The sequence below is a fragment of the Heterocephalus glaber genome, unplaced genomic scaffold (assembly GCF_053883595.1).
Source record: "Heterocephalus glaber isolate CG9 unplaced genomic scaffold, H.glaber_assembly_v1.0 deba00001606, whole genome shotgun sequence".
Taxonomy (NCBI): Eukaryota; Metazoa; Chordata; class Mammalia; order Rodentia; family Bathyergidae; genus Heterocephalus; species Heterocephalus glaber.
In genome coordinates, this window is record NW_028258377.1 from 20804513 (window position 1) to 20830094 (window position 25582).

General features: G+C 40.8%; 1 protein-coding gene, 1 long non-coding RNA gene, 1 other non-coding gene and 1 pseudogene across 9 annotated transcripts in view; 2 read left to right on the forward strand and 2 right to left on the reverse strand.

Annotated features, from left to right (window-relative positions):
• Positions 1 to 2748, forward strand: part of Slit3 (slit guidance ligand 3) — a 606864-nt gene extending 604116 nt beyond the window's left edge. For all 5 annotated transcript variants that reach the window (XM_004836404.3, XM_087194497.1, XM_021239832.2 and 2 more), the window contains one exon: positions 2346 to 2748. In XM_004836404.3, coding sequence (XP_004836461.2) covers positions 2346 to 2581 — 236 coding nt within the window. In that variant the 3' untranslated portion in view covers positions 2582 to 2748. The remainder of the gene's footprint in view (positions 1 to 2345) is intronic.
• The window catches only part of LOC110344756 (uncharacterized), a 106927-nt gene that overhangs the window by 31248 nt on the left and 50097 nt on the right, over positions 1 to 25582 (reverse strand). The window lies entirely within an intron of this gene.
• On the forward strand, positions 9941 to 20932 carry LOC147822962 (lymphocyte cytosolic protein 2 pseudogene; annotated as a pseudogene).
• On the reverse strand, positions 22380 to 22486 carry LOC147822963 (U6 spliceosomal RNA). The gene has a single exon (XR_015444907.1). It is a non-coding gene; the product is annotated as a U6 spliceosomal RNA (small nuclear RNA).

Genomic DNA, 25582 nt, shown 5'->3' on the forward strand with positions numbered 1-25582 from the left:
TTTTTTTTTTGGTACAGGGGACCCAACTTGGGTCCTTGTGCTTGTGCAGCAGGCGGCAAATCCACTGACCTAAATCCCCGGCCCTCAAAATACAATTTTTTAAAAAGAAGTATAGATAAGAAAACAAAAAAGTTGAGATTCTTAAAATTTAGATTTTAACAGAGGATAAACTAATTTAGAGGTGAAATGCATGAGTTTAGAAAATGATCCCCTGGGGACCTCTGGAGGGGAGGAAGCGAGCAGTCAGAGTATTCTTTTTCCTTCTCACCTCCTCTTCCTTTTCTTTTGTAACTTTGGTACTTGCCATACCCTGACATTCAAATGTTCTTCTCATGGGCGTGTCTAACCTATGGCCCATAAACCACTTGCCCTCTTTTTTTTTTTTAGTTTTATAATAACAAACATAAAAGTTTGATTGTTTATATATATTAATTATATTATATATTTAATATGCTGCCCAAGACAATGCTTCAGTGTGGCCCAGGCAAGCCATATGTTAGAGACACCAGCTATAGTCTCTATCCAGCCCTCCTCCTGCCACTGGATCAACAGAAGACAGGTGCTCGGTGTAAGCCATGCTCATAAACCTCAGTTTACTTCCCTCACTGGTGGTCCCTTTGTTGCCTACTTTTGCATTGGGCTCCAAAAAGGAAAATTAATGTCAAGTTATGTTAAAATTAAAATGCTCCTAGCTCACCTTGCAGGTTTTTAATCCTACATGGACACTGCCACCAGCCAGATGCTAGGCACCCCACCCTGTCAGTCATACCCTGTCATATTTCATACCAGATAAAATACTGTTCTTAGCCAAAACTGCTCATTTAAAAAATGTTATTAACTACTTTATTTTAAAATAATTTCAGACTTACAGAGCAATTATCAGGATAGTATAAACAGCTCTCATACTCTCTTTGCCTTGGTTTTTATTTTGTGCAGTACTGGGGATAGAATCCAGGACCTTCTATGTGGTTGGCAAGCACTATACCACTGAACTATATCCCCACCCTCCAATTGTTAACATGTTGCTTTGTTCCCACATTATGCACACTGTCATACATACACACACACTCATTATCCCTAGACTTTCTGAAACTTAACCTCATAATTTTAAAAGTTTAACACAGCTCCCATGCATCACATTAAAATGCCTAAAGCTTTAAAGTGCATAAGGCCTTCTCTCCTTCATCCTCCTCTGATGTTACCCTAAGAGCCTGTGAATGAATAGGTCAATGTGTCACCATTTTCCAGACAAGGAAACAGACTCAGGGATAACAAATAACCTGTCCAGGCTGAGGTTGAGGATCTGGTTGCAAGTCCACCACCACCCTATTCACTGCCTTGTTCCAGAAGTTCTCTCGCAGTCATAAGGACAGTAGAGAGCAGCAAATGAAGAATATTCAGGCCAACCTAGGGGCTCCCCCTTCCTTGCCCTCTAGTTTTTTCTAGGATTTCCAGAAAAGTTCATCCCTGAAGGCCCTTTTCACCTCATCGACTCTTGCTCCTTACTCAGACTGCAAGTCTATAACCACTTCCCAGAGAAGCCTCCCTGGCCCCTAGCCCAGGTCACATTCTGTTGCTCTGTGCTCTTATATAAATATGTCCCAGGCTGGGGATTTAGCTCTGTCACCGTGCCTGCCTCGAAAGCGTAAGATCCTGAGTTTGAGCCCCAGGACTGGAAATAAATAAATAAGTCCCTTTCTTCCTAGCATCTACCTCAGTTTCCTATTACAGATATATTCATTTAAATAATCATATAATTAGTGCCCAGATTGTAGACCAAGGGAAACAGGCTACTGGGAGTACTGAGGTTTGGGGCAAACTCAGGATCTCCTGCTGTATCCACAGCACTGTCTGCCCATCTTTGCAGGGCAAGGAAGCAGCCTCAGCCTTTCCAGATGTCCTGGTTTTCAAAGTAGCCAGAAATCCAAATTCTTAAGTGAAATCGCTTGATTTTTTTAAATGTTAGTATTTTATTTACTTTTTTAAGAGTACGTAGGGCAATTAAAACTTGCGTAGGCACAGGATTTAGCTTACAGTCTGATAGTTTGCCTCCCCCAGTCTGAACTTCAAGCTCCTTGAAAGAAAGGAAAGCCTGCTCTCACTGCCATTATCTCCTCAGGGCTTCATTATAAGCCTAGTGAACCTGGCACAGAGGTGGCCCTTTACATGTGTGGAACAGTGGAGTGGATGGATGGGTCGGTGACTGGGTGGATGAATGCACAGATAGACAAGGGAATGAATAAGTACCCGTGGTCATCAGATCACGAGTGTTTCATGCTGCCTGGGATGTCCTCATGCCACCTGCACCACCAGTACCATGACGCTACCTCTTCTGCTCTCTGCAGAGAATCCGTGTCTGGGGGAGGTTGTCCGAGAAGCGATTCACCGTCAGAAAGGTTACGCATCATGTGCCACAGCCTCTAAAGTGCCCATAATGGAATGTCGTGGGGGCTGCGGGCCCCAGTGCTGCCAACCCATCCGTAGCAAGCGACGGAAATATGTCTTCCAGTGCACAGATGGCTCCTCATTCATGGAAGAGGTGGAGAGACACTTAGAGTGTGGCTGCCGCCCTTGTTCCTAAGCCCCCGTGCCCACATGCCCACCCACCACCTCTCAGACTCCAGCTTGGTGGGGTTCGGGACAGCCATGTGGGCCCCCTTTGAGATTCAAAAAGGAGGAGAGAAAGCTGGAGAGGAAGAAAAAAGAGAATATTAAGTATATTGTAAAATAAACAAAAAATAGAACTTATTTTTATTATGGAAAGTGACTATTTTCATCTTTTATTATATAAATATATCACACCGTCTGAGTATTTGTACCATATAGTGAGTTATTTCTACTGAGTTTTGTTTTGTGATGTGTATTTTTCGTTTTTATAAACAGCTGTTTTAAAATTTTAAGACAAAAAAGACTAATAAAAATGTTTTAAACAAAAGGATAAGAATAAAGAAAGGACAGCCCGTCTGAGGAAGTAGGGGGAAGCTCTGATGATTGTAAAGCACTCACAGAAACCAAGCAGGAACCAAGACCCGCTTGCTGAGCTCAGGAAAAGGACTAAGAGGAAGGCAGGGAAGGAAAAGATTGTTCTTGGTTTCTTGTTTTTAACTCCTTTTTTTCTCTTCCCTAAAAGGACCCAATGTTTCAGGGTTCTGGTTGTCTCTGCCCAAGATGCCTATTGCTTCCAGGAGAAAGCAGCCCTGGCCTTCCCGAGTCTTGCCACAGCTCAAAACAGTACCCTGCAAGGTCTGGGCCACGGGAAGACATTGCCTCCTTCCTGGGTGGCTCTGGTTTACAATTAGCAAACTGACTACCTAGACCTTGCCAAACACTTAATCTGCGCCTATTTTACCAAATGTTAAAATAGCTGTTCTTTTCTCTGTAGGAAGAGGGTCCTCTTGGGTGAGGCAAAGGAAGAGGATAAGGGTCCTGCAGCTTCCTTAGGCCCTTCCTCCCCTCTCCAGCTAATTTTACATTGGAATGAACACCTGGAGAGCAGACAGTCAGGTGCTGGCATGCAAAGGGCCAGGAGCCCAGCCTGCCCAGGGGACTCATAGATGTCCAACAGGTGACCTCAGCCGCCTGACCCTCCAGGCCACCATCACAGCAAAGAAGACCAACTCCCCATCTGCAACACTTTCCAATGCATATCTGAACTGTACTTTATTTGCCCCCTGTCTCTCTGGGGAGAGTAGAGCAGTGAGCCTCTTTCCTAGCTAAGGAAACCTAGGCTCTGTAACTTCCCATAAACCACCCATCTGGTAAGTGGAGGACCCAGAACTGGAATCCAGACCCAGAATGCTAGATTCTTTGCCAGAATGGCTAAACACAGGAGATTTGGGCAGGTTAAGCTCATCAATGGAGCCCTAATTAAAAGAAAAGCAGATGTTTTGCCTAACTCTCCCTCCTGCTTTTATTCTGCTTTATTCATTTCTTGTTCTGTCTCCCTCTTATACAGAAAAATACTAGATAGGAACAGGGACTTAGCTATCTAGGAAACATGAGCAAAGGCCCTGTTCTTAAGTAACCTTCCCAGTCCCTGTCTTCCTCCACCCTCATCTGCCCCCTAGGCTCCTAATCAGTGCAGGAGCTCAACTGCTCCCACCTCCCTGGCTGTCATCATCCATCCTTCCTTGCCCAAGGGCCTCCACTGCTTACTACTCAGGACAGTTTGGGATCTTTCAGCTCTGAGTGTTCCCAGAGGAACCTAGTTGCTTTGTGGGGACCAATGGTGGGCCAACGACTTAAGGAAAAAAGAAGGAAGGGAGAAAAAAAAGGAAGACATAGGAACAATAAGGCAAGGTGAAGACAGGCAGGGAGGGATTTTCTAGAGAAATTTACTTTAAAATCTGCATGTGGATATATATTATGTTCTGGGTACTGTACCTTATTATGGATTTGTTCATAGATTTATTTAGCATTAACTACATGATAGCAGATATTGTTCTATTTACTACATATTTATATACATTCATTTAATTCTCAAAACAATCTTATATTAAAAACATTATTGATCCACTTTACAGTTGAATAGACTGAAACACAGAGAAGTTAAGGAGTTCAACAAAGTGAAGATACTAAGAAATTGCAGAGCTAGGTTTTGAATCCAAGATGTCAGGCTCCAGAACTTGCTGACTCAACCATTAAACCATTCTGCTGCTTCTGAGAAAGAAACATATCTCACCTTTAAGGAACTTACAGTCTGAGGTAGAAACAGAGATGAAAATAGACAGTTATGTATTCCCTAATGGCAGTTTAAAGAAGAGAGGTGCTGTTTAGAGGAAGGAATTTCCAGTCCTGGGTCTTGGAGACTGAATAGCAGTTTGCCAGGACCAGCAAGGGAAGTTGAATTTTCCCTAAAACAGCCTAATAAAAAGCACTAAAATGTGGAAAAAGTCTGGCTTGTTTGGGGAGCAGCCAGAGGTCCTGGGTGGCAGGAGTATGAGATGCACAGTGGGAAACAGAAATGGGGTAGATGTGAAGGCAAGGTTTAAACCACACAGAGCTGCATGTGCCAGGCCAGGCCACAGACAGTGTATCAGCAGAGGAAAAGCAAGGCAAGCTCTGATTGAGAGACAGAACTGACAGCAAAGTAAAGGTGAGTCTCTATCACCCAAAATGGCCTTGGGGCTCCTAGGTGTTCACTTTGTGGCTAGAAAACCGATTTCAAGGTGGATCCCAAGTCTTTGGGGCAGCTGAGAAGCTCAGCCCTGCAAAGGTTGAGCCAGGATCTGGCCAACACCCTTCCCATCCCCCATTCCCCTCCACCCCAACCCAGTGGGTCAGGTCGACCTGTTCCTTATTCTACCACCAACACCTCCCCACCCAGTGCAAAGTCCAGTCAGCCTGCTACTTCAAGAGCCTCACCCAGGGCCACTGGTGTCCTGGGAGGACTCACCAGACTAGCGGCTTTCCCTCTGCTTCTCCAAGGATCTCAAAGCCTCCCTCTTCCACTTCTTCTGGGCTCATTCCTGAACCCAGCCACAGTCAGCCAAAACAAAAAAAGTCCTGACTCTGTCTTAGTGCAGCTTGCAGCAGGTAGATTTTGAGCCTTCCCCTCAATTTTGGAAGCATTAACTTTAAGAAATGTCAAATGCAAAGAACATTTTTTAAAAATCCTTCCCAAGATGAAGTTTCTAACAAGTAAAAGTTAAAAATCCACTATCTCCTTGAGTAGCCAAAATTCTAAGAACAGAAAGCCACGTGGACAGGAAAGCATCTGTTGGTTAATTTGCACCCTGAAAAGTATGGTTTAGTGTTTGTATAGGACACATATGTGCAGAAGGGGCCGCTCAGCTATGTTTCCCCTGAGCAGCATCAGGAAAGGGGAAAGTCCCTTTCGGATTCACATGAAGGCCCCTCAAGTAGCTGATGAAATGATGTATTTAAAAGCGCTGTAAAATAGGAACTAAAAACCTTAAATGTAAGATGTTGCTATTACTGTTGTTGCTATTACTGATATGCCAAAAAGCCCTTTTAGAAGATAATTTTGCCTTTTCAGTCTCATTACAAGGGGTCTGATGCTTCAGAAAGATGAAGAGAAGACAACAAGGAGGAAGGAGGGGAGGAGGCAAGGGGCAAGGATAGGAAGGCAGACCTTCCAAGACCAGAAAAAGAAAGGAAAATAGCAGTTGGGTGACCCTCAGGTGACCAGGATTGGCCAGGTCAGGACTTGAGGCAGCTTTACTGTGCACCAGAGACAAAGCTATCCCCAGACTGGACCTGAAGGCCAGAAAGTCAGCCACTGCCTCTGCTGGGAGCAGAAGGCCAAAGCAGCAAGTGACCTGATCTCCAAAGACTGACAGGATCCCAGATATTACAGCTGGAGGAACCCAGTGGGTCATGTGGGGTAGGAAAAGAAAGAAGAGGTGACTGTACCACAGGCCAAAGTCATACAGTCAGCTAATTAATCTCCGAGATAGAGACCCAAGTGTCCACCCAGGCAAAGTTCTCCTGTTACATCATAGTGGGCAGCCAGCAGAGAGGAGCCTGGGATAGACCTTGCAACTCAAAAAGAGTGTCCTCCATCTTCCCCAGTACCTATCTCCCAGTGCACTCTCAAGTGGCCCGGAAGATGGAGGCACAGTCTGCTTTGATGGTATCATCCATGTTTGCTAGCGTGGCTTAAACAGTACCAGCAAAAACACTCGGGAGCAACTGGTCAAAGATCCCAGCTATCAGGACCAATAAAGGCAGAACTGGGCATTTGGCAAAGTTTATTTCTCTTAACTAAACAACAGATTCAAGAGGAAAAATTTAAGACTTTTTAAAAGCAATGTTATAGTGCCCCTTTCCCAGAATGGAATAATGTACATTCTTACAGACTGTCATATTCTGATATCATTTAAATAAATGGGTGAGTCACAGAGGAGCTACACAATGCGATTGTGAATACTGTAACTCAGCCCTGCTGTATGTGTGTTTTATTTTCATCCCTGACTTTCATAGCCCCCAGGGCAGGGGTAGCGAACTTGGCAAGCTTGCCACAGCAGGCTGTTTGTTATCACTGAAAGCTCTCAAAGGTTTGCCATCACTGCCTTAGGCCAAAGAGTTCATTCACAGGTTTTGGGCAACTCTGTTGCAGAATTAGACATTCTTCTCTTAAGGACCAAGTTTCATTCCTGTGACTAGGTCAATTAGGTTGTTACATGAATTTGGTCACTAAATGAGGAATTGTATTTAGTTTATGTACATTACAATATTCAGACAAAAAAATGGTCAAAGAAAACTAGCTTGGTGACTTTGTATTTGCATAACTCTTACATGCAGTACTGTAATGTATAACAGAACATAAAACTATACTACTACAATACAATTAGCAAAAATCACAGTACTGTATAAACAAGGTGCACTGAGACTCTATAAACAAGATGTATGGAACCATACAAAAAAGCAGTCTTTAAACAGGTAGGTCATTAAATAAGGAAGAAATATCTGTAGCTGAAAAAAATCAATTTCTTGGACCATGAAGTGAGAGAAATGGATCCAGAGATCACCAGAGACATGGGAAAGAAGATCCAACATAAGGCTTAGGGTCTTCAGGGGTTTATACAACTGCAGAATGGATGACAAGGGTCATAAGAGAGAAACCCACTCTGGCTTGAGGAGTGTCTAATTAAATTCCCTCCTTCATTCATTCCTTCAGTAAACATTTATTGAGCATAAATTATGTGCCAGGTATTGTTCCAGGCATTTGATCAAGACAAAGTCCTCATTCTCCTGAAGTATAAACTTTAACTACAGGGTGTCAATCAACAAAGGCAGTGATACAAAGTAGCCATAAATTCACTTCAGACAACAAAGTGAAAGAGACATAACAGAATGACTTTTCCCACTGAGGCCAACAGAGGCCTCTCTGAAGAACCAGGACATGGGGGTGAGGAAAGTACCAAGAAATAAAAGGAAAAAGGTGCTGCACCATGCAGCACTCACTAGACACCTGCCCTCAGAGAGGCAGTAGCCTGAACATCTTAGTAGGCCAGAGTGGACAACAAGGACAACAATATTCACCTGGCAGCCTCAGTCCCGGAGCACCTTTGGAAGGCTATGGATGTGCTGAGTGAGAACTATTACAGGTGCAGAGGCTGCCAAAGGCCACCTTTGCATCCCTGGCAGCAAGCTTTACATGTCCCCTGTGGAGGGAGGCCCCACTGAGAGCAAAACACTGGCAGGCAGTAAATGCACCAAGTGCAGGAAAACGGGGCCAGGCTCTATGGCCGAAGGCCTGTGGCTTCTTCTCTTTGGTCTTTCTTGACCAAGATGGCCACACAGGCCAGGTACCCTAAGCCTCTATCAAACAACTGTTTGGGGTTAGTTGACACTTTCTTGTGCATATGAACCTGAAATGGGAAGGAGTGGATGCTGTACTGACACACTCCATGTCAGACAGCTGGATATCCCTGCCAGAGTGGCTGTGGCCCAGGAACCCACGCCTCTTTTTTTTTGGTACCCATTTACATTATAAAATAAGTACACACCTAGTGGAAAGATGATACATGTACATAACACATCTCAATTCTTGTTTTTCATTCCCTTTCCCTCCCCCATGCATTTCTTGATCTACTTCCCATTTGAAAAAAATCTATCTCCCTACTTGCTATTATCTATTTTTTATTTTGCTCTTCATTTATATTTTGGATTTCTCATGTAAGAAACCACACAATATTTAAGACTGTGTGTCTGATCTATTTAATATTATGGTCTCAAGGTGCATCCATTTTCAACCTTTTTTATGATTAGGCCAGGGCCTCCTCTTCTCAGGTTTTTGGACTTCTCAGGTTTTAGACTTTGAGGTGCAGGTTAAGCTTCCCTACTCTGAAAATCCAAAATCTGAAATGCTTCAAAATCTTAAACACTGAGATGGCAGCACAAATGGAAAATTCCACAACATGAAATACTTATGCATAAAATTATTTAAAACACTGTATTAAAATTATCTTCAGGGCTCAAGGATATAGCTCAGTGATAAACCACTCAACTTAGAATGTAACAGGTCCAAGGTTCCATACCCAGAACTAAATTACCTTCAAGCTATGCGCAGAAGGCATATATGAAACAAAAATTAGCTTTGTATTTAAACTTGAGTCACAACCCCAAGGTATCTCATTATGTATAAGCAAATATTCCAAAATCTGAAAGAGTGCAACAATCCAAAGTACTTCTGGTCCCAACCATTTCAGACAAGGTATACTCAACTTGAATTCTGATCTCTCTCAAAATCCCTTTTGTAACGGTCTATTGCAAAGGTTCCAATACAGAGATTTCCCAGCCCCTCATTTGGCGTCTGAAGCTATTGTCAATAACTAGGACATAGGGTGCTTACTGACATCTAGTGTATATGGACCAGAGAGTATGCTGAACATCCTAAAATATATAGGAGAGCACACACAACAAAGGATTTTCCTACCCAAAATGGCCATAGTGCTAAGATTGAGAAACTTGGGCTTAGGCTAATCAGAGTCTTCCCTGAATACTCGGGTGGAACCACTTACCAAAGAAAGAAGTGGAAGAACTAAAAAGGTAACAAGTAGTGACCTCTTTGGGATGCCTTGGTTGGAACATGTGGCAGGCGGCATTATATACTTTTATTTGGAACACCATTACTGATGGGAAGCTGGGATGAGGACTTTTCTGTCCATGGGGACCATCATCCTGTCTGCCATCCTTTCCCCTTACAACTCAGTCACTACAAATAAGCACAGAGCAATGGAGTCAGGAGTTAATATGGTTAGGTGACACATAAAATTTGGTGACAGTCACCTTTGAACCTGCCACTGGCAGATAAATAAAAAATAAGGTACTATAATTTGGATGTTAAATGTTCCCCCAGAGGCCCACGTGTTAAAGGTTTGTTCTTCGGGTGGTGCTCCAGGGAGATGGTGGGACCTTTAGGAAGTGGAGCACACTGAGAGGTCCTTAGGTCACTGGGCTGTGCTTTTGAAGGATGTGTCCTGACCGTGAGGTAAGCAATAGTATTCACCATACACTCCCCATCATTGCCACCCAGCACCCCCACTAGAAGCCCACAGGCAATGAGTCCAATAATCAAAGCAATACTGACAAAATGAGATAAAGCTGGTGAGTCAATTTTGTGGACCCCAGCAACCAAATAAATATAAATATCTGTATAAATATAGATGCTATCATTTTGGCAATTAAAAGGTAACAGCAACATTCTTATTAACAGTCTTGAAAGTCTATAAAACTTTCTTAATTGGGCTCAAAATGCTACTTTCATTTGGAATTTAAAATTAAATCTACAAATGCAGCCTGAAATTTATCGCGTCACCTAAATGGGAAGGAATGAATGGGTGGGGTCCACCCAGGGATATGAGGAATTCAACACAGGCAAATGAACAGAAGTGACACATCATACTAGCAAACTAAAGGGCAAAAAGTATATGCAACAGATACAGAAAAGGCATTTGATAAAATACAAAATTCCTTCCTGATAAAAACTCAAAAAATTTGTTATAAATGGAATGTACCTCAACACAATAAAGGCAACATATAACAAACCCATAGCTAACATCCTAAATTGAGAAAAGAGTTTTCTCTTTAAGACCTCAAACAAGACAAGGATGCCCACTTTTACTACTTCTATTCAACACAGTACTGGAAGTACCTGCCAGATCAATTGGGCAAGAGAAGGAAATAAAGATATCCAAACTGAAAACAAAGAACTTAGAGTTTGTGTTTGCAAATGGCATGATCTTATATATAGAAAGTCCTAAAGCCTCCGCCTAAATTGTTAGAATTAAGAAACAAATGTAGTAAAGTTGTAGGATATAAAAATGAACATAAATTGATAGCATTTTTATACAATAATAGCAAAGTAACTGAAACAAATCAAGGAAACAATTTGATTATAATTGCTACAAAAAAGGAATACTTTGGAATAAATTCAACCAAAGAGGTGAAAAATCTCTACACTGAAAACTGACACATAAGGGGAATTAAAGATGACACTGATACAGGGAAAGATATGCTCTATTCATGAATTAGAAGAATCAGTATTGTTAAAATAGCCATACTAACCAAAGCTATCTACAGATTCAATGCAATCCCTGTCAAAATACTAATGACATTTGCCAAAGAAATTTTTTAAAAATCCTAAATTTCATGTGGAACCTAAAAAGGCCTTGAATAGCCAATGTAATCTTAAACAAAAACAGCAAAGTTGGAGGCATCAAACTGATTGACATAAAAATATACTAGTTATAGTAACCAAAAAAGCATAGCACTGGCATGAAAACAGACATGCAGACCTGTGGAACAGAATAGAGACCACACCAGCTAAAAGTGAAGAGAAGAGGTCATAATGTGGTCAAATTCAGCCCACAAAACAAATTCTCTTGGGTTTCACAGATTTGGTCCTCATCCTGTTTATTCATTGAAAACCTGACGGAAAATGACATCCAGAAGTTCCCAAAGCTCTGGGTGCCGATTCTCAGTAAGTTAAGTCAAGAAATCAACAAGAATGAAGAGAGGAGGAGCACTTTCACACACAAACCCCAAGTCCAGTGGTTTACCGAAGAGACAGAAAACCATGAAGAGGACAATGGGGGCTGGTCGTCCATGACTATGAAAGCCCCAATGATGATCCGGATGGGGAGGATGACGGAGACTACGAGTCTCCCAATGAGGAGGAAGAGGCACCTGTGGAAGATGATGCTGATTATGAGCCTCCACCCTCCAATGATGAGGAGGCTCTGCAGAACTCCATCCCGCCTGCCAAGCCTTTCCCCAGCACCAACTCCATGTACATTGACAGGCCTCCCGCCGGAAAAAGCCCCGAGCAGCCTCCCGTGCCTCCCCAGAGACCAATGGCTGCCCTTCCTCCACTGCCTACCGGCCACAATCACTCAGCACTGCCCCCACCCCAAGCTCAACCAAGAAGAGTCCAACAGAAGTCGAAACCACAAACCAGCAAAGTTGCCGGCTCCGTCTACAGACAGAAGCACAAAACCTCCCCTAGACTGTGCTTTAGCCCCACTGGACAGAGAGCCCTTCACAATAGGAAAGAAACCAACATTTTCTGACAAGCGCTCGGCTCCAGTGGGAAGGACTCTTGGGGACCATTTACCCAAGATACAAAAGCTTCCTTTACCACCAACCACCGACAGACATGAAAGAAGTAGCCCCCTCCCAGGGAAGAAGCCACCTGTACCAAAGCCTGGATGGGGAGTAGACAGAAGAGATAATGATGAAGATGATGTACATCAAAGACCTTTGCCCCAGCCAGCACTCATTTCTATGAGCTCCAATACTTTTCCTTCAAGATATACTAAGCCAAACTCCAAGCACTCCTTCCCACCATCTCACATGCCTGGAGCTTTCTCAGAAAGTAACAATAGTTTTCCACAGAGTGCCTCCCTGCCACCTTACTTCTCTCAAGGCCCTAGCAACAGACCACCTCTCAGAGCCGAAAGCAGAAACTTTCCTTTGCTGGTTCCAAACAAACCTCAGCCACCATCCCATGGGGAAGAGGAGAATTCACTAGATGAAGAGTGGTATATTTCTTATATCACCAGACCAGAGGCAGAAGTGCTCTTAGAAGGATAAACCAGGATGGCACTTTTCTGGTTAGAGACAGCTCTAAGAAAACAACAGCCAAACCATATGTCCTCATGGTATTGTACAAAGATAAAGTATACAACATCCAGATCCGTTATCAGGAGCAAAGTCAAGTTTACTTGTTGGGAAGTGGACTCAGAGGGAAAGAGGACTTTTTGTCTGTGTCAGATATTATTGACTACTTTAGGAAGATGCCACTTCTGCTCATTGATGGGAAAAATCGAGGCTCCAGATACCAGTGCACATTAACACATGCTGCAGGGTATCCATAGCAAGTCAGCCATGCGCATGCAACTTCCTCTTGCCTCTGTTGGCAACATGGGAAGATCAACCAACTTTGGTGAATGGACTGAGATGAACCTGTCAACATCAACACAAGGGTTTTGTCCTTCCCTTTATAAACAATGTTTGAAATGAAGACTGTCAAATATTCTATAATTTATTTATTCTTCTTTAATGTTTGTAAAATGCAAGCATAATAATGTTCACATTTGAAGTCTAATAATGCACTGAAGTACTTCATTTTAAAAAGCAGACATGTATTTTTGAATACCCATTTCAAAGTGTAATAGTTTATACAGCTACAGAAACAAATTGGGATAAGTTTAAAAACACTTAGATGATAATACTTTTTGGTATCATCTAAAACTCATTATTTTAGAGTCAAACTTTGTCAGAGGCAATTATTAATTTTTATATAATTTTTAAATTACTATAATTCTTTTTCTCAGCAGGAGTAATTTCAGAGACTTCAAAAATATAATTTCATTCTTTATTATTTGGTGATTTTTGCTGGGGGGATTTTTGTGTATTTTTTATGACAAAATAAATGCATGTTGGAAAGAATAGAGACCACAGAAATCCATACAGTTATGGCTGATTTTCAACAATGGTGACAAGAATATATATACTAAGGGAATACATACCAAGGAAAAGATAGTCCCTTCATAAGGATGTTGAAGAAACTGGATATCCACATGTAAAAGAATAAAATTAGGCACTTTTTTTATCATATACAAAAAAAAAATCTCCTCAAAATGTATTAGAGACTTAAATGTAAGACTTGAAACTATGAAATTACTATAAGAACACATAGGGATAAAGTTTTATGACCTTGGTCTGGGCAAGAATTTGGTGGTGGGGGGGTACCAGAGATCAAACTCAGAACATTGTGCTTGCAAACCAGGCGCAGTGCCACTGAGCTAAATCCTCAGCCCATGGGCAAGGATTTTTAAAAAGCACAGCCAACAAAAGCAAAAACAGCAAATGGGATTATATCAAACTAAAAATCATCTGGACACCAAACAAAACGAGTGAAAAACAACTACAGAACAAGAGGAAAGGCTTATAAATGTTGTATCTAATAAAGAGTTAATACCCAGAATAACAATACAATTTTTAAATGGTCAAAAGTCGTGAATATTTTTCAGAAGAAAAAAGACATACAAATGGCCAATAGGTATATGCAAAAAATGTTCAACAACTTTAACCACTAGGGAAATGCAAACTAAAACCATGATAAGAAACCACCTTGCTCCAGTTAGAATGGCCATAATCAAAAAGTCTAAAAATAATAAGTGCTGGTAAGAATGTGAATAAAGAAAATTTTTACACATATTGGTGGGACAATAAATTTCTACAGTGATTATGAAAAATAGTATAACACTGAGCCTTCTGGGCCACTGAACCACCGACCCCAGCACCCAGGAACAGGGCTGCCCCCAGTGCTGAGGAGGAGCCTTCCAGGCTGCCATACCATGACTCCCAGTGCGGAGGAGCAGAGCCGCTCAGGTGCCATCAGCACATACACCCCATCCCGTTGAAATGAGAAGACACACAAATAAATCTCAAAACCAGACTTCCAGATCACCTAAAGCAACACCAAAGGGAAACAAGATGAAACAATCTGATACACAACCACATGGACTCCCTGAACTGGCAACAAAAGAGATCTGGAAAAAATGAAATCAGAAATAATTTCTCACATAACAGCAGAAATTAGGCCCATAGTGCAAGACATGATTAATAAATCTAGAGAGGACACAGATAAAAAAAACTGGAGCTGCGGAACATGATGGAATCCCAACATAGGAAACAAATAGAATCCATAAAACAGATGTAAACAGATTTCCAGGATATTAAAAACTCCATTGAAAGTCTACACAGCAGAATGAGCCAATGTGAGGACAGAATTTCAGATGTAGAAGATAAGATTGCAATTAGTTACCAGAAAAAGAAAAATTGCTTTAAAATTCTAAGAGACCATGAGAAATCAATGGAGCAGCTGCTAGACGATGCAAAGAAGAATAACATGACACTGATCAGAGTCCGTGAAGAAACAGGAGAGAGTGCAGATGACATAAAAATAACTGTTCACAGAAGTGCTGGCAGAAAACTTCCCCAGCAGGAGAAAAGAACTTGACATACAGATAAGTGAGGCATATAGGACTCCAACTAGCCTTGATCAAAAAAAAATATACACATAGGCATATAATTGTTAAGATTCCAGAAACCCAACAGAAGAACAAAGTTCTACAAGTACTTAGAGAAAAGAAATCACATAGAAAGGAAAGCCCATCAGAATCACAGCACACTTCTCAACACAAACGCTCAAGGGAAGAAGAGCTTGGAGTGATGTATTTCAAGCCCTAAAGGGAAACAGCCTCCAACAAAGGTTGATGTACCCTGCAAAACTATCTTTCAAAATTGAGGGAGAAATGAGATATTTTCATGACAAAGAGCACCTTAGGAACTTCATGAATACCAAACCAGCTCTCCAAAACATTTTAGACAATATCCTAGGAAAAGGCAATGAGGATCACGACCCCAGCAAGCCCAGCAGAATGAATCCATCAGGCAGGACAAGAAATTAAACACAAAGGGGAAGAATCCAAGAAAAAGAAAATGTCATGACAATGATAAGTCAATATGTATCAGTTATAACCATCAATGTTAATGGTCTCAATTCACTAATCAAAAGAAATTGACTGGCAGAATGGGTCAGGAAGCAAGATCCAACAATATGCTGCATACAAGAAACACCCTTAGTTAAAAAAGAAACTCAGACAGAAAGTTAAAGGGTGGAAAACAATATTTCATGCAACAGGAACCCCAAAAAAAGTAGGAGTAGCTATCCTCTTTACAGATCAAGTGGATTTCAAACCAACACTGATTAAGAGAGACAAAGAAGGACACTACAACTTTGTAAAGGGAACAATCCAACAGGAAGAGATGGCAATCATAAATATATATGCACCAAACACTAGTGCACCCAAGTATATAAAACGTATACTAACAGACATGAAAAATCAAACAAGCACTAATACATAGTAATGGGGGACCTCAATATCCCACTGTTACAAATAGATAGATCAACTAGACAAAAAATAAGAAACGAAATACTAGAACTCAATCAACTTCTTGAACAAATGGACTTAACAGATGTTTACAGAGTGTTCCACCCCACAAAATCAGAATACACATTCTTCTCAGCTGAACATGGGTCGTTCTCCAAAATAGACCACATACTCTCCCCTAGAACATGTTTAAGTAAGTGCAAAGGAATTGAAGTTATCCCCTCTATATTATCAGACTGTAGTGTAATGAAATTGGACATCAATAGCAAAAGAAACTGCAAGAATTTCATAAACACATGGAAATTGAACAACACACTTCTGAATAACCAATGGGCCACAGAGGAAATTAAAGAAGAAATCAGACAGTTCCTACAATTAAATGACAATGACAATACAACATATCAGAATCTATGGGACACAATGAAAGTCTTTTGAGGGACAGTCATAGCAGGGAATACTCACATTAGGAAAACAGAGCAAGCCCAATTAAACAACCTGATGCTGAACCTCAAGTTTCTAGAAAAAGGACAGCAGGACAAACCCAAAGCTCATACAAGGGAGGAAATTATAAAGATCGGAGCGAAAATCAATGCAATGGAGACTAAGAGAATGATACAAAAAATCAATGAATCCAAGAGTTGGTTCTTCCAAGAATAAACAAAATTGACAAACCCTTAGCCAACATCATCAGAAAAAGGAAAGAAAAGGCCAAAATCCATGCAATTAGGAATGAAAAAGGATGAAATTACAATGGACCCAGCAGAAATCCAGAGGATCATCAATACCTACTTCAAGAACCTAAATGCCAATAAAATGGAAAACACAGAAGAAATGGACAGATTCCTAGATATGAATTACCAAAGTTGAATGAAGAAAACCTAAAAATTCTAAATGACCCAATATGAATCAATGAAATTGAAAATGTAATTTAAAACTTACCAACTAAGAAAAGCCCGGGTCCTGGTGGCTTCACTGCTGAATTCTACAAGACTTTTTTTTTTTTTTGGTACCGGGGATCAATCTCGGGACCTTGCACTTGCGAGGCAGGCGCCAGAACCACTGAGCTAAATCCCCAGCCCTCTACAAGACATTTAGAGAGGAACTGCTGCCACTACTGTTTAAACTCTTCAATGAAATTGAAAGGGAAGCAATACTCCCAAATTCATTCCTGGAAGCAAGCATCACCTTGATCCCCAAAGCAGAGAAAGACCCAACCAAAAAGGAGAACTATAGGCCAATCTCACTAATAAACATAGATGCAAAAATCCTTAATAAGATACTTTCCAATAGAATGCAGAAGATCATCAAGAAGATCATACACCCCGATCAAGTTGGGTTCATCCCAGGGATGCAGGGATGGTTCAACATACACAAATCAATCAATGTAATACACTATATCAATAGAGCCAAGGACAAAAACCATATGATCATCTCAATAGATGCAGAAAAAGCATTTGACAAAATCCAACATGCATTTATGATAAAAAAAAAAAACCCTACAAAAAACTGGAATGGACGGTCTCAACCTCAATCTGATAAAACCCATCTATGAAAAACCAACAGCCAATATCATACTAAATGGTCAAAAACTGAACTCCTTCACACTAAAATCAGGAACCAGATAAGGATGTCCACTATCTCCACTCCTGTTCAATATAGTTTTGGAAACATTAGCCATAGCAATTAGACAAGAGAAAAAAAATAAAAGGAATAAAGATAGGAAATGAAGAAATCAAATTGTCATTATTTGCAGATGACATGATACTCTATATAGATGATCCCAAGAACTCCACCAAAAGTCTTCTAGACTTAATAAACAAATTCAGTAAAGTAGCTGGATACAAGGTCAACACACAAAAATCAATAGCTTTCCTCTACACTAACAACAGACTCACTGAGAGAGAAATAGGGCAAACAATTCCTTTCACAATAGCATCCAAAAAACTGAAATACTGAGGAATCAACCTAACAAAAGAAATAAAAGACCTCTTCTCTGAAAACGACAGCACTCTGAAAAGAGAGATTGAAGATGATATCAGAAAATGGACAAAGTGCAAAGACCCGAGTTCGATCCCCAGTACAAAAAGAAAATGGACAGACATCCCCTGCTCCTGGGTAGGAAGGATTAATATAGTGAGAATGGCCATACTTCCAAAACTGCTATATAGATTCAATGCAATCCCAATTGAAATTCCAGCAGCATACTTCATGGACCTTGAGAAAACAATCCAAAAATTCATTTGGAACAAGAAGAGACCCAGAATAGCAAAAGCAATTCTAGGTAACAGAGACATGCCAGGGGGTATCACAATCCCCAACCTGCAACTCTACTACAAAGCTACTGTGATAAAAAAAAAAAGCACGGTACTGGCAAAGAAACAGACCTGAGGACCAGGGGAACAGACTAGAAGATGCAGAAACAACACCAGACACACTCAGCCACTTCATCTTTGACAAAAGAACCAAATACTCTCACTAAAGGAATATAGCCCCTTTAATAAACGGTCCTGGAAAAATTGGATTTCAACTTTAAAACTAGACCTATATGTCTCACCATTCACTAAACTAAAATCAAAATGGATTAAAGATCTAAATATTAAAATAGAAACGCTGAACTGGCTGGAACAGAGGTTAGGTAGAACTCTTGAAGATATTGGTGTAGGAAAAGATTTTATGAACAAAACCTCAGTTACCTGTGAACTAGCACAATGAGCAAGTGAGATCTCTTCTTATTAAAAAGCTTCTGCACAGCAAGAGAAACCACCAGCAGTGTGAAGAGACAACCCACAGTGTGGGAAAAAATCTTCACCTGCTCTTCCTCAGACAAAGGTCTACTATCTAGAATCTATAAAGAACTTAAAAAAATCAGACCTCTCAAATTTAAAGACCCAATCCAAAAATGGGCATCTGAAATGAACAGACATTTCTCAGACAGAGAAGTAGAAATAGCAAATAAATACATGAAAAAATGTTCAACATCACTGGTCATTCGAGAGATGCAAATGAAAACAATGCTGAGAGTCCATCTCACCCCAGAAAGAATGGCTGCTATCATGAAATCAACCAATAACAAATGCTGACGGGGCTGTGGGGAAAGAGGAACACTGCTCCACTGCTGGTGGGAGTGTAGACTGATGCAACCACTGTAGAAATCAGTATGGAGATACCTCAAAGAACTAGGGCTGGAAGTCCCATTTGACCCAGCTATTCCTCTGCTGGGGATCTTCCCCAAAGAATTAAAAGAATCACACCACAGGGCTGGAGATTTAGCTCAGTGGTTCCGCCACTTGCCTCACAAGTGCAAGGTCCTGAGTTCAATCCCCAGTACAAAAAATAATCATACCACAGTGATATATGTGCACCAATGTTCATAGCAGCACAATTTGTAATAGCTAAAACTTGCAGCCCAATTGCCCATCAACTGGAGACTGGATAAAGAAAACGTGTTTTTTTAATAAAATGGAATACCGCTCAGCCATAAAAAATGAGCCATGAGAGACATTTATAGCTAAATGGATGCACATTGAGGCCATACTCTTAAGTGAAATAAATAAGACACACATGTGTAAATACAGAATAGCTTCTCTAGTGTGAGAAACCGAAAGTGTAAATAAGGACTAAAAGGTACAATAGATAATGTGAAATAGGAAGAAAAGGGGGAAAGGCGAAGGGGAAGGGAATGGAATTAATATGAGAAAATGAAAAAATGGAAACAAAGTTTTTGTAAATAGGGATGGATGGAGGGGTTGACGGGAGGGCAGGGGAATGGGGAAAAAATAATTATCAAGAGAGATTATGTAAAGGTGCAAATTTCCAATAATGAATGTCATTATATTGTATACCTAAAATGTACCAATAAAATTCATTAAAAAAAATAGTACAGCAGTGCCTCAAAAATTTACAAATAAAAATACCAATGACCTCACCAAGACAGCTAACTAGAGGTTCTTGGCCCACTTCCCTCTTATAACACAAGCTCATGAGAAGTAAAAACAATTGCTTTCTTAATGCAGTGTTTGAGCACAGTTATCAGAGTGCAGTGAAAATGTGGCAGACAGTGGAGAGCACAGAAATACATACTGGCTTTATGCAGAAGGGAACTAGATCACACATTTACCATCCCATCTCTCAAAATTCATCCTGAACCAAGAAGGCTCTCATCCACAGGGGAAAGGGTAAGCAGGAGGCCCCTGGAAGTCTGCACTCATACCACAGAAACCTGAGCACTGACTGCTGGAAAACCCTGTGGCCCTCACAGCCCCAGAATTCAGTTTAGTGAGCTGTGAGCCTGTCACACTGCTGCATTGCCCTGGAGAAAAATCATAGCCCACACTGTGTCCCCCTCAATACAGGCTCTTGCAGCATTTTAAAACCATGCCCTCCCAGGGCCCTGTGAAGCACCCAGAAAGCTATGCCCTAGCACCTCCTTTGATGCAACCCTGTGCAACAGCCAAGCATTACCACCTCACCCTGCATCCTTGCGAAGCACCTAGGTGGTATGCCCTGAACAGCTCAGCTTGTACAGGCCCCCAGAAAACAGTTGGGCAGGCCACCCATCCTCCCACTGCCACAGAAGCAGCTTGGCAATTCTGCACACCACCCCCCAAACCCAGGAAATAGCCAGGTATCCCATCGATCTTCTCATCACCCCATTAGAAGCTGAGTGGCCTGGCCCATGGACCCCTGACCCCGGAAGCAATCGAGCTACCAGCCCAGAGTGTGCAGCCCACCAAGGTTCCTGAGATGCAGCCAGGCAGCCCTACCCTCCTATTCTCAGTCCCAGAAGAGAGCTAGAAAAACTGTTCTCAGCAGTTTAGCCCACAGAGGTCCAGAAAAGCAGGACCCCTCCACTCAACCATGACCTCAGGAAGCAGTCATGCACCCTAAGTAGTTCAGCCTGCTAAAGCCCCCAAGAAGCAGCTAATGTAGCTCCATCAATCCTCCTATGGCCCCAGGAAGCTGAATTGCCTGTTCTCAGAAAAAGCTTGCTGAGGCAATGAGGCCCAGTGATTTAATACGTAGAATAATCTAAAGACTTCACTAAAAGAACTGTTAGAACTGATGAATTCAGTAAGCTTAAAGAAATTCAGTAAGATTACATGCTACAAAATTAACATGTAAAAATCAGCAGCTTTTTTATATACCAATAATAAAAATGCTAAGGAAGAAAGCAAGAAATCAATCCCATTCACAATGGCTACAGAAAATTAAATCTTAGTGAATAAATTAACCAAGGAAGTGACCTTTACAATGAAAATTACAAAACACTGATGAAAGAAATTGAAGGTGACACACAAAAAAAGGATGTTTCTTTCATATTTTTGATTGGAAGAATATTCTTAAAATGTCCATATTACTGATGCACAGATTTCACACAATGTAATGACATTCTTCACAAAATAGAAAAAACACAACTACACTACTACAATTTGTATGGAACCACAAAAGATGCTTAATTAGCCAAAGCATTCCTTACAAAAAGAACAAAGCAGGAGGCATTACAATACCTGACTTCAATACATACTTCAAAGCAATAGAAACTAAAACAATATTGTACTGACAGGTACATAGACCAATGGTATAGAATATAAAATTCATAAATAAAACCACATATTTATAGCCAACTCCTTTTTGACAAAAGCAGCAAGAATATACATTGAAGAAAGGAAAGCCTCCTCATATGCAGAAGAAACTAGATCTCTATTCTCACCAATTACAAAAACCATCTGTTATGGTTTAGATATTTTTTCCTTAAATTCTTTTATTGGTACATTTTAGGTATACAGTACATTTACATTTATCATTGGGTGCTTGTACCTGTACATGATGTATCTTGGTTCTTATTTTTTCCCTATTACCTGTGCGCCCTTCCCTATTTACAAAGACTTTGTGTCCATTTTTTCCTTTTCTCATAATTTTTCCTTTCCCTTCTTTCCTTTCTCCTTCCCCTCCCACTTCCCCTACCCCTCTGGACCTTTTCTTCCTATTTCAAATTATCAGTTATTCATTTTAATCATTTTAATCCTCATTTACACTTTCAGTTTCTCACACCAGAGAAACTACTTGGTATTTACACGTGTGTACTATTTATTTCACTTAAGAGTATGGCCTCAATATGCATTCATTTAGCTATAAATGTCTCTAGTTTGTCTTTCTTTATGGCTGAGTAGTGCTCCATTTTATTAAAAAAACAACAACAACAACAACACATCTTTATCCAGTTTCCAGTTGATGGGCACTTGGGCTGTTTGCTATTACAAACTGTGGCACTATGAACATGGGTGCACATATATCACTGTGGTATGATTCTTTTAATTCTTTTGGGAAGATACTCAGCAGGGGAATAGCTGGGTCAAATGGGACCTTTAGTCCTAGTTGTTTGAGCTATCTCCACATTGATTTCCACAGTGGTTGCACTGGTCTGCACTCCCACCAACAGTGGAGAAGTGTAAAAATATGGAACGCTTCAAGAATTTGCACGTTATCCTTGGGCAGGGCCCATGCTAATCTTCTCTGTATCGTTCCAATTTTAGTAAATGTGCTGCCGAAGCGAGCGCTGGTTTAGATTTTTTTTAAATGTCCCCACAAGCCTCACATGTTCAGAGGCTGCGGTTCTAGAAAGTATTTGGTTCCTGGGGGCTCTGTACTCATCAGGGGATTAACCCACTGATGAATCCATAGCTGAATGTGCCCGTTAGGAGGTAGGGCCTAGTTTGAAGAGGCAGGTGACTCGGGTGTAATCCAGAAAGGTGCATCTCCCTCCCCTGCTCCCCCATTGTCCCTCTGCTCCCTTGGCCCCCTGATGAGAGCAGCTTAATTCCTGCTATCCCCTTCACCATGCCATTTCTGTCTTAGGGCCAGCTGGCCGTGGACTGTAACTGTGAGCCAAAATAAATCCCTCCTTTAACTTGCAGGTGTTGGGTATTTTGTCTCAGTGACAAGAAAAATGACTAAGACACCAACTCAAAATGGTCTTAATGGTCAAAATAGCCTTACAACCTAAATGTAAGACTTGAATCTATTAAACTACTACCAGTACAAGAAAATATAGGAGAGAAACTTTAGGACATCAGCCTTGGCAAAGATTTTTGGGTTATGATGCCAATAGCAGAGCAACAAAAGCAAAAGTAGACAAATAGGGTTACAAGACACTAAAAAAACTTCTTCACAGCAAAGGAAACCTCATACTGAAGAGACAATCTACAGAATGGGAGAAAACACTAGCTATGAATCTGATAAAAGGTTAGTATCCAGAATATATAAGGAACACAAGCAATACAACAGAAAAAAATCTGATTCAAAAATGGGTAAGAGATTTGAACAGACATTTCTCAAAAGGCATACAAACGGGCAACAAATATATGAGAGAGAAAAATCTCAGTATTACTCTTCATCCAGTAACAAAAGCTATTATCAAAAACACAAAACTTGGGCCCGGGATTTAGCTCAGTGGTTTTGCTGCCTGCTGCGCAAGCACAAGGACCCAAGTTTGATCCCTGGTACCAAAAAAAAAAAAAAAAAAAAACCCCACAAAACTATGGAAAGCAATATGGAGGTTCCTCAAAAAAATTAAAACAGAACTACCAAATGATCCAGCATTTCCACTACTGGGTGTATACCCAAAGGAAATGAAATCAGTTTGCCAAAAAGACACCTTCACTCCCATGTTTATTGCAGCACTATTCACAATAGCCAGACTTGGAATCAACATACTATCAATGCATGATTTGCTAAAGACAATGTGGTGTTGTACCCAATGGAACATTATTCAGCCATAAAAAGAATGAAATTCTGCCACTTATGACATGAATGAACCTGGAAGGCATTATGTTAAGTGAAATGAGCCAGGCACAGAAAGACAAATCATACATAATCTCATTCATATATGGAATCTACAAAAGTTAACCTCTTAGAAGCAGACAATAGAATAATGCTTACCAGAGGCTGGGGAGAGAGGGAAGGAAGGATGGATGGGGAGAGGTTGGTCAATGGATACAAAATTACAGATAGAGAATTTAGATCTGGTGTTCTATTGTACAGTAGGTTGAGTCAAGTTAATAATATATATTTCAAAATAGCTAAAAGAGGGGGCCAGGGATTTAGCTCAGTGATTTCACCACCTGCCCCACAAGCACAAGGACCTGAGTTTGATGCCCGATACCAGAAAAAAAAATACCTTAAAGAGAAGATTTTATGTATTCTCATCAGAAAAACTATGTTTAGGATGATTAATATGCTAATTTCTCTGATTTGATTATTACCCAATGTATACATGTAATGAAACATCACATTATCCCCTATAAATATGTACAAGTATATGTCAATCAAAAATAAGATATAAATTTTAAAGCAGCCTAAAATATATCTTCACTTACATTGGAGGGAGGGAAATGGAGTGACAGAGTCAAGGGAGTAAGAAAGAAGAGCTACTAAACCTTGATCTGTGTCTAGAATAAAATATACAGTAATTAGCTGAAGAGGGACTTATTTACCTTTCAAGGTAAACCCATTCCAGTGACCTTCTTTTGAAAATTATTTCATCTTCTATATCCTTTTGATGGCAGGTGACAGGATTTAAGAGCAGGATTTGGAGAAATGAAAGATTGCCTGGTTAAAGGTGAGAAGGTGAACTCACAGAATGAGAAGGTGAAAACACTGACATTCATTATATACATGTTCTTGATAACACGTTTAGACCAAAGCAAAGCTGCTAGCAGATTCTCTCCTCCCCATTTAACCAATGAGTGGATGAGTGGGAAGATCTGAATCACATGGCTAGAAATGGCAGATTTGAACCAAGTGGGACCAAGCCCAAGGTCCATATCCTTTCCATTACAACACCATGATTTGAATACACCAACCCCTTGATAAGTGTGTGTCATTAGATTATCCCACACAGACTGTTTTGAGAAAAATACGGGAGCCCATGAAATTAAGGAAAGCTGACTAATTAATCAAGAGACTGAAACAAAACCTCATGTAAGTGTTGGAGTAAATCCAATGCACTACTGGGGAAAGTAACCTGAACAGCTCTCTTGTACAGGCTGCTGTGTGCCAGACATTTTGCACTTTATCTCCAGTCCTCACAAAAATTCCACAAGGTAAGGATTATTATCCCAAATTATAAAGAACATGAATCTTAACAGACGGTTCCACAGGTAGGTAGCTGCAGAGCTATGATTCAGACCTTGGTCTGAATTTAAGAGGGCATGTTTTGCTACTCTACTATGCAGTACCACCTTTGCACTTGCAAACAATGATAATTAGTACACATTTTCCAAGGTGGGGAAAGAGCATACAAGATGTTTTCCAAAGATGAGAGGAGGTCATGATCCACAGAAGCCTAGGTCAGTCTGAGTCTTAGTCCATAATCAGCCAGCCACAGTGGTTAAGGCTGACCCTCCCCCAGCCACCTCCAACTTATGACCATGAGATTCATCACCCATATGCATTGTCATGAACAAAGTGGTAATGAGAAAAGGATAGCATCACTGCTCTGTTATCATCAGTAAACACTAACTGCTCCTGTACTAAAGAAAGAACAAGTAAACTGGAGTCCCAGGGCTGCCCCTGACCTGCTGTCAGATAAATCCCCTGCAAAACAAAAACAGGTGGGGGCCAACAAAATGTACTTGCACCTAGAAAAGCCACCA